The following is a 14,235-nucleotide window of genomic DNA, read 5'->3' as shown; positions in this document are numbered from 1 at the left end:
TTTACATGGTAAATAATTTGTAAAGGAATTTGTCCAGTAAAGACACCATGGAGATTTGGAATGTTACCTTTGTTTCTGGAAGAATAACCTGTCTTTTAACATCCACAGTGCTTTTTCTTTATCCTCAGCACTGATTTTGGAATGCCCATGATTAATACTCATGTTTCCCATAAAAATGATTTCTTATATGTACTTTTCATAAATGGGCAGTGTTTTTTCATAATAATCTGCACAGAATGTTGGATTTTTCTTTTTTAGTAGTTTACCCAACATAACTTTTGGTTCATGTTTCTTTACCTTCCTTTTTTAAAAAAATCATTTTATTGGGGGTTCTTACATCTCCTATAATAATCCATACATCCATTGTGTTAAGCACATTTGTACATGATGCCAACATCCTTTCCAAAATATTTTCTTTTTACTTGAGCCCTTGGTATCAGTTCATTTATTTTCTCCCTCCCCCACCCACCTTCCCTTCCTCATGAACACTTGATAATTTATAAATTGTTTTTATTTTCATATCTTATACTGACTGCTGTGCCCTTCATCCACATTTCTATTATTCGTCTCTCTTGCAGGAGTGTAGGGGGGGGGGTTATATGTAGATCATTGTGATAGATTCTCCCCCCATCTTCCCTATACACTCATGGTACTGCTACTCCCATTCTTGTTCCTGAAGGGGTTATCTGTCTTGAATTCCCTGTGTGGAGGGTTTTTATCTGTACCCATGTACATGCTCTGGTCTACTCGGATTTGTAAGGTAGAATTGGGCTCATGATAGTGGGGAAGAAGAAGCATTAAAGAATTAGAGGAAAGTTGTATGTTTAATTGGTGCTATATTGTACCCTGACTGGCTCATTTCTTCCTTGTGACCCTTCTGTAAGGGGATGTCCAATTGTCTACAGATGGGCTTTGGGTCTCCACTCCCCCTCATTCATATTGATATGAGTTTTGTTCTGGGTCTTTGATGCCTGATACCGGATCCCATTGACACCTCATGATCACAAAGGCTGATGTACTTCTTCCATGTGGACTTTGTTGTTTCTCAGCTAGATGGCCACTTGTTTGTCTGCAAGCCTTTAAGACCCCAGATACTATATCTTTTTGATAGCCGGGCCCTTTTAACTTTCTTCACCACATTTGCTATGCACCTATTTTGTCTTCAGTGATCATGTCGGGAAGGTGAGCATCATAGAATGCCAAGTTATTAGAACAAAGTGTTTGTACATTGAGAGAGAGGCCCAATGTCCATCTGCTAACTTGATATTTAACATATGAATATATGTACATGGATCTATTTCCCTATCATTATATATAAACGTATTACATATGTACATGCCTGTATATAGACCTCCATAAATATCCTTTGCCTCCTAGTTCTTTCCTCTATTTCCTTCTACTTTCCTCCTGTCCCACCATCACATTCGACTCCCAGTAATTTCTCTCGGCTACATTGCACTAGATCAAGCCCTACCAGACATCTTATGCCCTCCTTGCCATTGATTTTAGATCACTAGTTGTTCCCTTGTCCCTGGGTTTGTTGCCTCCTCCCTTCTTTCCCTCCACCTCTTTCTCTCCCATGCCCCCCTGGAACCATTGGTCATATTGTTTTCTTCTGGGGATTCTTTATCCTGCTTATCTTATCTAGATAGACATGAAAAAACAATAACAAAAAAAGAGAAGCCGACGAATAGTTCTGGGTCTGTCTATTGACTTTTATGTGTGTTTTCCAGTTGAGTCTGATGAGGTGCCATGGCCTGCCCCCGAAGTCTATTTTGGGGATTCCTCGGGGACTTCATTGCTTTGCTTCCCTTGCTGCTCTGTTGCACGCCCTTAGGTCCATATTTCTTTTCTCTTGGTTATTGCTCATAAATAATTTATAAATCATCATTAATATTTTAGAATTTTTATTAAAAATGTTAAAATTATAAGTGTCATTTTTAGGGGGCATCAAATCAGTTCTGAATCACATGTACAACAGAACAAAAACTGCCCGGTCCTGTGCCATCTTCACAAATTTGCTATGCTTGAGCCTATTGTTTGCAGTTACTGTGTCAGTCCATCTCATTGAGAGCATTCCACCTTTCACTGCTCCTCTATTTACCACGTATAATATCCTTCTCTAGGGACTGCTTTTCCCTGATAACATGTCCAAAGTATGTAAGATGCAGTTTCACCATCCTTGCCTCTAAACAGCACTCTGGCCTTACTTTTCCCAAGACAGACTGGCTTGTCCTTTCAGCAGTCCTTGGTGCTTTGGAGAGTCTTTGCCAGCACCACAACTCAAACACATCAATGAGTTTTTGGGTCTTCCTCATCAATGACCAACTCTCATGTGTATATGAGGCAGTTGAAAGGATCATGGCTTAAAGTGACATCTTTGCTCTTGAATACTCTAACGAGGTCTTGTGCAGCAGATTCACCTAATGTGTCTTTTGATCTGCAGACTTCTGCTTCCGTGAGCACTGAACGTAGATCCAAGCAAATCAAAGTCCTCGACAATTTCAATCTTTTCTTCTTTTATCATGATGCTACATACTGTCCAGTTGTGAAGATGTACTTAATTCAATAAGTGCATCCATTTGAACATTTCATAAACAGCCACATAAATCAAGTTCCAAGCAAAAGGACACTCATTAAGTTGACAACTTAAGGTAAATATAAGGTGAGTATTTTCACATGTTGAACTGGTCATTATAAGGGAGTAGGAATTAGAATCAGAAATTTATGTTTTGTTCTTAGCATTGCACCTCTGCCTGGTGATGTTTTGCTTATAAAAATGTATGTGTGAGAAAGCTTCCTGGAGTTTCCTTCTTGGACCGCTAAATGACGCTGGTCCCCAAAATACTTAGAACTACTAATGCACCACTAGAAAATCATAGTAAATAGAAGTTCATACAGCATGGTAAACATAATGGAGAATTTTAATTGTGAAACAGAGAAAGATGAGGCTTCTATTTCAGTACACACAGTCTCAGAACTGCACAGGGGGAGTTCTACTCTGTCCTGTAGGTTACTAAGAGCGGTCATCGACTCGATGAGAGTGAGTTGGGTTTTTTGAGTATAATTTTGCATTGTTCGGAAGATTTACATGCAGACACAGGCTATAGAGTGTTTTATGTTATACTTTGGCCTAATAGGCTATTGCTGTGAAAATGTATGAGCTTACTGATGAAGTTGCTGTGGTTGTTAGGTGCTGTTGAGTTGTATTTAACAACCTTATGTACAACAGAAAGAAACACTTTCTGGTCTCGTGCCATCCTCACACTTGTTCGTATGTTTGACGATATCAATCTATCTTGTTCAGGGCTCTCCGCTTTTTCAGTGTTCCTCTACCTTACCAAGCACGAGCTCCTTCTGTAGAGACTGGCATCTCTTTTTGTGTCCAAAGTTCCCGAGACGAAGGTCTAGCCATCCTGGCCTTTAAGAAGTATCCGGGCTGCACTCTGTACTTTTCTAGGACAGGTTTGTTCTTTTGGCCGTCGATGGTACTGATGAGATCGCGTTTTATTATACAAGGGAGTTTATGGGGGTGTTCTTATAATGTGGTAAAACCAGTGACTCAAATAATGGGTGTGAAATATAGAACTCTGAAGGACCCAACGAGCACGCGATGAAAGAGGACAGCTTCTCGAACAGCTTCTGAATTCGATGCACTGCGTTTCCTTTCATTTTCTAAAACATTTTGAAACCAAAGGAAATCCAACCCTTCACGAACTTTTCCCAAACCCCTCTCCTTCCATTTTCTCATTTATGAATGTTTAAAAGTTTTGAGAAGAAATTCCATAGTTGGAAAGAAATGAGAGGAAAGGCAGAGAGTCAGGAGAATTCCAAACTAGAAAGGCCTGGCCTTCAGGCGGCATCTTTGGTGGAGCGGGTTTGGCGATGTGAGATAAAGGTAGACTAAGCGAAACGAACAGAACTGTTCAGAGTTAAAGCTTAGAAAGCACTGACAAGGGATTCAAATGAATGTGTCCATTTCATAAATATAACCCCCAAAAGTCTATATTAAGATGACGGAAATATTCAGAGGTACTTTTATTTACCCACGTAGACAGGATTACTTCTAAACGAACAACCCAAATCAAGAGTGAGAGAAACCCTTACAGATCAGAACGTTGCTTGAAGTCTTTGATGCTTTATGGAGGTAGTTGCCCAACGACAATGTGAGTTGTTATTTCAATGATAGCCTGGCTGGATTCTACTCTGGCAAGGGACCAGGTAGCAACATGCTGCGACTATAAAATGATTTTGTTTCTGACCTTGGAATTTCGGTACCTCCAGTGACTATCAAGAGAGGTTAAAAACAGTCTAATAAAACAAACAAACAAACAAAAAAAACAGTCTAATAAAAACCTTTTCCCTCTCATATAGCTTTCTACGTTGAAATGAGTTGAGGAAGCATCCTACTTTTTTTGGTTTTCACATTTGAAAAAATGGGCATAATAACAGGACTTCATTCATGAAGGGAGGCCTGGTACCAAGTGAATGCTTCATAAAAATTGTAATTACTTTTTTCTTTTGTTCTATCCTTAATAATTAGACAGTGACATCTAAGCCAGATGATACACCATTTGATGTCTTCTGACAGACCCTGTCCGTAATTCAAAGGCTGTCATTAACTTTGACCCCTACAAGTGTGTTTTTTTTTAACATTTTACTGCAGTTTGGTGGATGTTTACAAATCAAATAAGTGTATCATTTAACAACTTATATATATTTTGTTTTGAAATAAGAGTTGCAAATCATTATAGGTTTCACCAACTTGTGGGCCGCCCTTGCATAGGGATCATGCTAATCGGAATCACTCCGATGTAGTACATGTGCTGGTGCAGTGAGCACAACTGAGAGCTTGTATCTTACTGAGCATCACCAGTGACTGGCTCACTGAAGCTCAGTCAGGAATTTGCTGAATCCCCTTCTCCTTACATGCCCACATAACACTGACATAGTGCTCTTCCATCCAACCCAATATTAGCCTCTTGTATACTGTGAACGCCCATACTATACAGCCTCTTCATTTATATTCATGTGGCATATTTTTATCCTTCAGTAAATACCACAGTTGTCCTATTATTTCCTCCCTTGAACTACAGTTAGAAACAGGCTATTCTCAAAATGTGACAAATGGAACTGTGCCTAAGCATGCTTCAATCTTCACCATGTCATTTCCGCTTCAGATGGCAAAGTCAAACTCTATTACCCAATATTAAAAAATACATATTTCTTTTGAAAGTCCATGGGTGGTCACTTACTCTTTTAGTCAGCTGAGTATCCATCATGAAATTGTGCACGTGCTTTTCGGCTTTGGTAAGTTCTAGCTTTCTCGCCACCACGGCCACCACCAGGGCTGTGCAGCCGGCGCCCTGGGAACAAGGAGAAGAGAGCATCACTACGGCTCAGCTCTGTCTCAGAAAATGCAACGGTATGTTTGGTGCCAAGAGAATGCATTTTTCAAGATAAAAACTCTGCAGTGTTCAAGGTCTTCAATAAATATTGCAGAAACGCCTGGTCAATGAGCTTTTAGACTGGAGCTTTAAAAATTCGACACCATCAACAAAAAGCAGTATGCATTTTAAATTCTAAAACATACCTGAATAAAACTCATGTCTGTCATGAGAAATGAATGGCTAAAAGGTAATTTTTTGAGTGTTCAGAAACTTCAAAAATAGATAAAAATCCTGTTGTATACTGCAAGTATAAAGGGAACAAATTAAATATGTATTTAGCATAACTGAATGGCCTAGAGCATTTTTTCAGGAAAAAATAAGATTCCATACTGTCCTCTCAAGATGAGGGCATGAGGCCCCTTGAGTGCACAGTGCTGGAAATGAGAGGGACGGATGACCTCCGCGGACGGCCCCGGAGCACAGGATCTGAACTTGGAGAGTGCCAAAGGGAAGGGACCGGCTAGCCTAATATTGCAGAAGTGTGTCATGCTTGGGCCCTTTATGTTGAAGGTACCAACAGCAGTCCTTTGGGCAGTAAGCCACGGTGCTGACAGCTCGGGAAGGGTGGTGGCACTGTGGAGTGTCCAAGGTTACAGTCCCCTCCGACCACGGTTGAGGTGTCCTCATCACAAGTTGTGAGGTACAAGAGTTGTATGCTGTGAGACTAAGTGATTACGTACAGTTAGGAGGCGAGGTAGGAGAGACCAAGCAAGGTCATTCTGCTACCTCACCAGTCCCGGGAAGCTGGGGAGAAAAGTGCCGCCGAGGAGTTCCACATAGACCCTCAACCCTGTGAGGACAAGAGGCCTGCACAGAGAGCATCCGTAATCTCAGGGAACAGATAACCAGAGCCACGGGCAGGGCACAATTCCAAGCCCTCGGAACAGGAACACAGTAGGATGTTAAGTTATTTGTGGATTTTTCAACAGACATTTCTTATAGACATGAACTCTGTTGACGTGCCCTGTTTTCTGTTGACATAGAGAGGAAGAGTGATCGTAGGATATCCATCCAAAGAGGCTCAGATTCCCAGGCACCTGGTCTTCTTCACTATTAGCAGAACCAAAAGTGAACCCACTTCTGTTGAGTGGACGCTGGCTGCAAGCAATCATATATAGGGTTCCCACGGCTGAAATCTTTACAGAAGCAGACAGCCTCATCTTTCTCCCACAGAGCAGCTGATGGACTTGAACTGCCGACCTGGTAGTTAGCAGTCTGGAGTTTAAGGCATTGCCTTTAGGACCCCTCTGTCATTATGAGTAAGGCTAACAAAAGGCCTCCTTCCATTTTCATCTAAAAATTACTAGTTAAAATAGCAATTATGACCTTAAAATGAGATAGTTGACATTTTGGATGGCATATAAATTATACTATACACATACGATAGTGGTAGTCAAATTTTTTACTTATAAAGATTCAACATAATATTTCAATATGAAGCTAGAAAAGAATACACAAAATATGTTCCAAATTACATATATACTTAAGATCATCTTGGAGAAAAAGAACTGGAAATAAATAACCCAAGATGTGAATAGAGGTCATCTCTAAGTGTTGGAATACTGGTGATTTATTTTTTCAGTATTTTTCTGTACAATCCAAATTTTCTGTACAATGCACATATTCTAAAAACACAAAATTGCACACTTAAAAGTGACAATCTGTGGCTTACGATAGCATTTCACCTAGGAAAAATGATATTTTTAAGTGAGTAATAGTTTAATGAGTCAATCTCACAGTATTCTTTGGTCCACAATTGAATGCCGGGTTGGGTGGAATGAATGATTTCTGCAACAGATTGGACAGGGGAGATGAGTTCACGAAGAAAGAATATGAGCTGTCTTCCAGAGGCTGCTAATGATCATCACAGAGAGGCACTGATGTTAATGAGGGGCTACTATTGCTTAACCATGCTGTTTTCAGGGGAACTGAATCTCCTCCCCCACAACCAGCAGCCTTAGAAGTGGAGCGACAGCAATCAGAAAAGACTACAGGGGAAGCCGCTGTTGATGGTGGGTGCCCTGCAGGACAACAGAAGGGAACACAGCGTGGGCCTCACTGTGGAAGACACTAGAAGGTACAATCTGGCTTAACCCTAGGGGTTGAGAGATGAGACAAATGGAGGACAGTGAAGTGATTGCTCAATGATAAGTCTTAAATAACAGCTATTTTTCCTTTCTTTACCAAATCTCTTAAGAACATCTTTTCATTAAGGTGATTCCAAGTGACAGCAATCCTATCAGACAGATCAGAACTGCGCCCAGGGGTTTCCATGGCGGAAACCTTTATAGAAGTCAATGTCACATCTTTCCTGTAGCCAGCAGCCTCTGTCCTGCCAGTTCCCAGCCCAGTGCTTTAACCACTGCATCACCAGGGCTCCTCATCTCCGAATGCTACGTTACTTGCCATACCAGTTATCTACATGTAGGGTCACACACACATTCATCTGAGGGGGCTTCAAAGGCTTCTGGAAAACTAGAATGAAAAGGTAATGTGAATTTCTCATTAACTTTAAAAATATTTCTGTATTTGTAGTCATTTACATGTTCTTTACATAATATGAATCATTGCATTTCAAGTAAAATGAAAAATTTAGATTTTATATGTCTTAAAACATGAATGTTTCAAAATTGAGCTACATTGTTAATGACCAAAATAAATCATTCCTGCTCCTATTTTATAACTGGTGCAACTTTTATATCCATGGTCTCAACTATGCCTATGACTTAAAGCACTTGGAGAGTTTATCAAAATTCCAAAGCTGAGACTATGGATGCATCTAGCCAATTAAATCAGAAATGTCCAGGATTAAACCTAGGCACCAGAGTTTTGTTTCTTTCTTTTTTTTTTTTCAAAGATTTGTCTCTGCCTATGGACAGAATGCAGAATGTAGAAAAGCTCATTCTAAATGGTTTTAAATAAGACAGCTAAAGGGTTTTAATCAGTTATTTGGCTTTTATGTCTTAAACACCTTCATAAGGAAAACAAGAAAAATAAAGGCAGATGATCGAGAATTAGAGAGGACATTCAAACGTTTGTGGGACAATGGGACTAAAAGGCTACGGAATTTTCCCACAAACTTTCTGAAGCCCCTTTTCCAGGTAAGGCATGTTTGGGCTGTGCTAACAGTAAGCTTGGTGATTTACATGGGTGCAAGCAGCAGGGCAAGGGGTTTCCAAACCTCAAAGCCACAGGGAAACAATGGCCCTTGGAAGTGTTTATACCATTTTCTTGACTTTCAAGAGCATTTGTTCTCCCCTGGCAGGTGGTCACTGCTGAGATCCCTTTGGGAAAAATAAAAATCCTATTAGGAGTGGAAAATCCCTGTTATCAAGAGCCTTTGGAAGTGGATTGCTATTTGTGTTTATACCTTATTCTTTCTTGCTGCTGGCCCCTTTCTGGTGAAGGGTTCTCACCGGGTTGTCTTAATTTACATTCTCTAATTGTTCTCTAGATTCTAATCTCCCCTGTAATGGTTACATAGAATTCACGGTCAAAATTCATGGTTGAATGATTTATTAAGGGAGTTAGGTTGTAATGATAGTGAGAGATGCTCAGGGTTGACTTATTTATCAAAACATGTAACAAGGTTCTTTAAGGTCTGCTAATAGATGCCAAAGTGGCACACCACTCTACTGTAAACTTCAACTGCAAGGCACTCAGCACCCAGCTCCATGGGTCAGCAAACCCAGCCCCCTAAATTAAGTGCTCAGAGCCACCTCACTCTAGGAAGCCTCAGCCCAAAGACACCCAGCTCCAACTTTCCTGTGTCAGCAAACCCAACTTCCCAGATACAGTGCCTAAGGGCGCCCCACTCCACAAGCCAGCCTCCTGTACCAGAGAACTCAGCTTTACTTGCTCCATGGTTTGCTCTGTTCCCATCACTCTGTTCCATGTGCTGGCTCCTGCTTCTGCTGCTGTACTTTGATGGTAAGGTGGTCTTCTCCATCCAGGAACCTCACTGCACAGGGATCTCAGGTTCAGAGCCTGTGCTCCACCACCGACTCTTGTTGGCAATGAGATCTTTCTCTTGCTGCTCAGAGAGCTCAATTTATACACAGCAGGCTGGCCCTCCAGAGACACCTGCTCATAATTACTCACAGGTGAAAACTATCAGTATCTTTCCCCACCTTCTTACCAGACCCTGGCAAGAAGCTAGAGACTTCGGGTAGAAGATCCCATTAAATGATGCACTGCCCCAGCACTCTGGCTCGCCAAATCTTGTGCATCAAAATGAGTACCTCTGCTGCAAATTGTAGCAGTAAATCTGAAAACTTCAGTATTCATTAAAACTACTGCTTGACTCCTTCAGCGGGCTATCCCAACTGTGTGCTCCTTTCGATTTAAGCCACTTTAGAACTGCTTTTTATTTCTCCTCAGCCTTTCAATCCCTAGATTCAAGTGTTATTTTAAAGAAGGCATAAATTCATTCCTCTCTAGGTTCTTAATAAATCTTAAGGGGATTTGAAATGCAGTAAAACCTGTGTGAGCCATTGCTCAAGAATCTCACAAGCTTTCCACCTTCCAAAGCCTTTAGTTTATATGGAAGGGTTTTACAGTGATATATATTTTTTAAATTTTAGAGCCATACATGTGAAGCTGGCCCACTTTTGAAAGTTTTCAGGGTTCACAGTAAATTCCTGCCTAGACATTAATGCCGATAAGTAATGGGACAATATTGTTGTCCACCCAGTTGTCTGTTTGCAGGACAATTCTGTTTCATACAGTAAGAATGAGAGAGAGAAAGCACTGTATAAACCAGTCGGCACTAACATATGTAACTCTGTGAACTTAATATACTTGTATGCTTTTATTCTCACTACTTTTCTCCCACGTCACTTCTGCTTGGGGGCAAAGCTAAGGCAAATTATAAATTTACCCCATCAACATGCAGGCACCTAAGATGAAATGAAGAAAACTCGGCGTGTTTATTAAGTCAACATCTTATAGCAGCAAGGGCTGTTTCTGAACAGAGCACAGACTTGCCTCGCCTTCGAAAAGACCAGTAACAACAAGCACTGTCAATGCTCACTGCCCACACTCGGTCCAAACTGAACACACGGTGATAACCAGCGTGCAAAAGCAGTTGTTCAACCCCCGGACCCAGAGAGTCGCAATGCAGCCAGATTAAAGCCCAGTGTTTCCCCTGCCCCCACTCTATCCGTCTCCATGATAGCTCAGAGACTACAAGCCGCACTGATCCCCAAAATGTAAGATAGGTGCAGGTATGCCACGTTTGCACACATCATTTATCACGTATTATTTGAAAGCTATTTAAGAGAGACGTAATTTTACTCTGGGTCAGCTGGTGATGCTGAACCTGAAAACGGTTACTACGCTGAAAAAACATGTTAGGATTAACTTTTACTATGGAAAAGTCTATGGAAAATGAAACTGCTTCAATAACACACTGAAAAAAAGAGTTTTAAGTAGTTCTTTACAGAAAATGGGTTTTTGCATAAGATAAATTATAAACCAAATTTACATTGAAAAAATCTAAAATACTCATCACTACAGAGAACGTTAATGTTTCTAATGTTCTTGTACCTTCTAGTTTTATAATAGCTTTCAAATGTACAAACTTAAGCCTCATAGCCAAGTATTAGGCTATCTGTAGTTAACATTTTATCGAAATACAGCTAACTTATTTAAATTGTCTTTTGCACTTAAGTGGCCCCTAAATTAGTAAACCTACCTTTAAGACAAATTTTAACATATCAGTTTATCCTCCACGAAGATGGTAAGATGAGTTGTCAAAAGCACCGGCCAGTATTGCGTAACAATACATGCTTCTTACTGGGCTTCCCAGACAGGGATAGGTTTTCATTCATAAAAATCTATAAAACAACCAGTTCTGACCAATAGAACTGTATTAAGCACAGTGTCCACTATATCCCTGGGGAGTGTTACAAGGTGACCTGGGGTCATGAAAATAAACATTTATTATTAAGGGAGTTTTAAAGATAAATGTCTTCTATCCAAAAGGTCCAACACGTATGACACCTATGTTTCTTTACATCCAAATGAATGTTTGCTGTTGTGGGGGGAAGGGCAATTTCATCAGTCCTCATCCGCGGGAAGAGACGAGCTGGCTGTGCTGCTGAGAGTTCAAGGACAAAACCCTGGCTGGGCAAACACGCCTCCTTGTCAGTGACTTGCTTTTGCAGCCCATCCTTCCCCTTCCGTTGCTGGAGAGAAGAATGTTCTGCACAAAACCGGCCTCAGCAATGAATCATCCCTGGGTGTTTCAAGCCTAAGAACCACGGTGCCAATGTGAGCGCACGCATTTCAGACAGGAGGGCACCTGTGCCAACTGACAGTGCTGATGGTCGAGAAGAGCTAGGCGGATTGTGGAGTCAAGGAGTGGGATGCTAGAAGGTCACGCCAACTTCCAGCTATACTTGCCTGGCCCTGGAAGAAAGCAGCTGTCACATTTCCTAGGACCTTCTCTTGGGATCCACTGAGAGGAGCAGTGAAGGGTCTTTTAGGGCACTGGTAGGGGATTTAGCCTTTGGGCTGAGAAGGCCATCATCCCCTCCATGCTCTGCACAGACTAGAAACTACTGTGAGAGTTTAAAGGCATTCTCTCCTTACTGGGCCTTAATCGGTTGAGATTAAATGAACACACTAGGAAGAACCAAAAAAAAAAAAAAATCAAACAACCCCCACTCCAGAAAAAATACCCCCAAACTTAAAAAACACTTTTCAAACGTATTTTATATTAAACATTTGATGGCAAATGGTATCAGCTAGATAAAATAAAATCAAACCCAGAGGTTTTCTTGCTTGTTTATACCCATACACCACCATGGGAAACACTCCGTGCTCACTGGCATGGGCATGGAGAAGAAACGCCTCCAGTGGAAACACAGGAAGTAGCAAGAAGACAATCAGACCCCAGGTACTGCTTGTGGTCTTGTTGTTTCAGCTCTGCTTAAATTGTTGGCTGTATTTGTGAACGCCCTCTGACTGCGTTAAGACTGCTTTGCCACTACTCTGCACGGTGAAAGTATTTAACTCTGACAATTGACTGAGTCACCTGTGATCTTAAGTCAAGGCTCCTCAACACGGGACACGTGTGATGCTGACAAGATTTACGGTCCAATGTTCCCAAGGAGAAAACTAGGTAGTAGTACAAAAGCTTGGGAATTTATGACATTATGGGATGGGTTTGTTTTAATTTTTCCCCAGTAAAATTTTCAGATTACCAACTGTGATTTTAAAATTATAGTTAAAGAGGCAAACTTTTATGCATTGCTTTTGTTTATAATAGAATTATCATTGGGGTGGAGGAAATCTAAATCATGTGTGGCGTGACTTTTGTCAAAACCTAAAGGTTCATAGATCATTGCAAGAACATCGTTATCAAATATTTAACCCCTGTCCCTAGGACGTGGTTAGATGATACTCTATTTTAAGATAATTATGCCAAAAAGTTTAATCATAAATAAATAGTTTAAGGGTCAAGAAAGTTGTCATAAACAGACAGGCAGAAATTGCTTAATTGATTGACCTCCGTTATAAGAGGAGATAGGCTCTTACCAAGCAGGGATTTAGCCACTCTTGAAAAAATGATATACATTTGTTGTTAAAGGAAAAAGTACATTTCTCCATGTAGGTAGATGTAGAATAACTTTTTTAGATGCCAAGTAAAACAATTATTTTTTCTACGGTGAAGTTAGAGACATTGAGAAACGATCTGGCCTGCGTGAAACCCAAGACACCTGAACTAACAATGCCTACGACCTTCAACCAGAACAAACCCAAACCAAACGCACTGCCAGCGGGTCAGTGCTGACTCATAGTGACCACCTGTGGGTTTCTGAGACTCTGTTTACAGGAGCAGAAAGCCCCGTCTTTCTCCCGTGGAGCTGCTTGTAGTTTGAACCACTAGCCATGCAGATTGCAGCCTGAGGTCTAACCTACAAGAACCAGAACAGCCAAGTTAACTGGAAATCACTCCAGTGCTTCTCAGGACACATGCAGCCCCGAGTCCTCAGACCCTTAATACCTGCTCTTAAAAACAAAACAACACAAATCAGCAACAACAACAACAACAAAAGTTAGAATGAGACCATAAGCAATTATAACCTTGATGGTTTCCTCTTGAAGTGCTTTCAGTGACTTTGTCTATTATGCAGTCTCATGATATTTTAAAATAATGTTTTACTGGGATTTTGGTGGATGGATGCACAGTGAGTTAGGCTCCCATCTGACACATTTCCACACAAATCGTTCCGTGACATCAGGTATTTGTCCTAAGAAACGTGTCAATGTTCTTGTTGACTTTGTAGTTTGCTCCCCTTCAGGAAATCTGGTTTCCTTGACCCCTTATTTCTCAGTTTTGCTTTTAAGTAATTGTTGACCTTTTAATCTTTTTCTTTCTTTTAAGAAGGAGCTACCGAATATGTTTTTGTGGAATCAATATGATATACATATCATTTAATGGATTTTATCTCTAACTTAAAAATATGTATTTAGGACATCATTCATGTATATGAAGAGGCTTTAAAAGGTTCATAGAAAAATTCAATTAAAAGAAAATGGAACTTGTCCATGAACTTCTTTTTAACTTTCTATTCTGAATTTGCTAAATTTCAGATCATCATTTCTTCATTCTTAAACAGTTTATCTAATCTCCCAATAGCTTTCCCTGTCCCCCATCCCCCTAGTTTTTCCTTTTTCCCCTTCTTCCACTTAGAGGACAATCTTCCACTTAACCCAAGGGAACAGGTGTCGTGTACCCTCTAGCCTATTGCTTCCCGTTCCTGCCCTTTCCCTCCCA

General features: G+C 40.7%; 1 protein-coding gene across 1 annotated transcript in view; it reads right to left on the bottom strand.

The window, feature by feature from the left end:
* KCNN2 (potassium calcium-activated channel subfamily N member 2) overlaps nucleotides 1–14,235 on the bottom strand; it is a 202,240-nt gene that overhangs the window by 20,501 nt on the left and 167,504 nt on the right. Inside the window, exon 6 of the mRNA XM_075543082.1 lies at nucleotides 5,256–5,366. Within this exon, the coding sequence (XP_075399197.1) occupies nucleotides 5,256–5,366 (111 nt within the window). The remainder of the gene's footprint in view (nucleotides 1–5,255; nucleotides 5,367–14,235) is intronic.

The sequence above is a fragment of the Tenrec ecaudatus genome, chromosome 2 (genome assembly GCF_050624435.1).
Source record: "Tenrec ecaudatus isolate mTenEca1 chromosome 2, mTenEca1.hap1, whole genome shotgun sequence".
Classification (NCBI taxonomy): Eukaryota; Metazoa; Chordata; class Mammalia; order Afrosoricida; family Tenrecidae; genus Tenrec; species Tenrec ecaudatus.
Note: the sequence above shows the minus strand (reverse complement) of the source record. Positions and strands in the feature narration are given on the sequence as shown.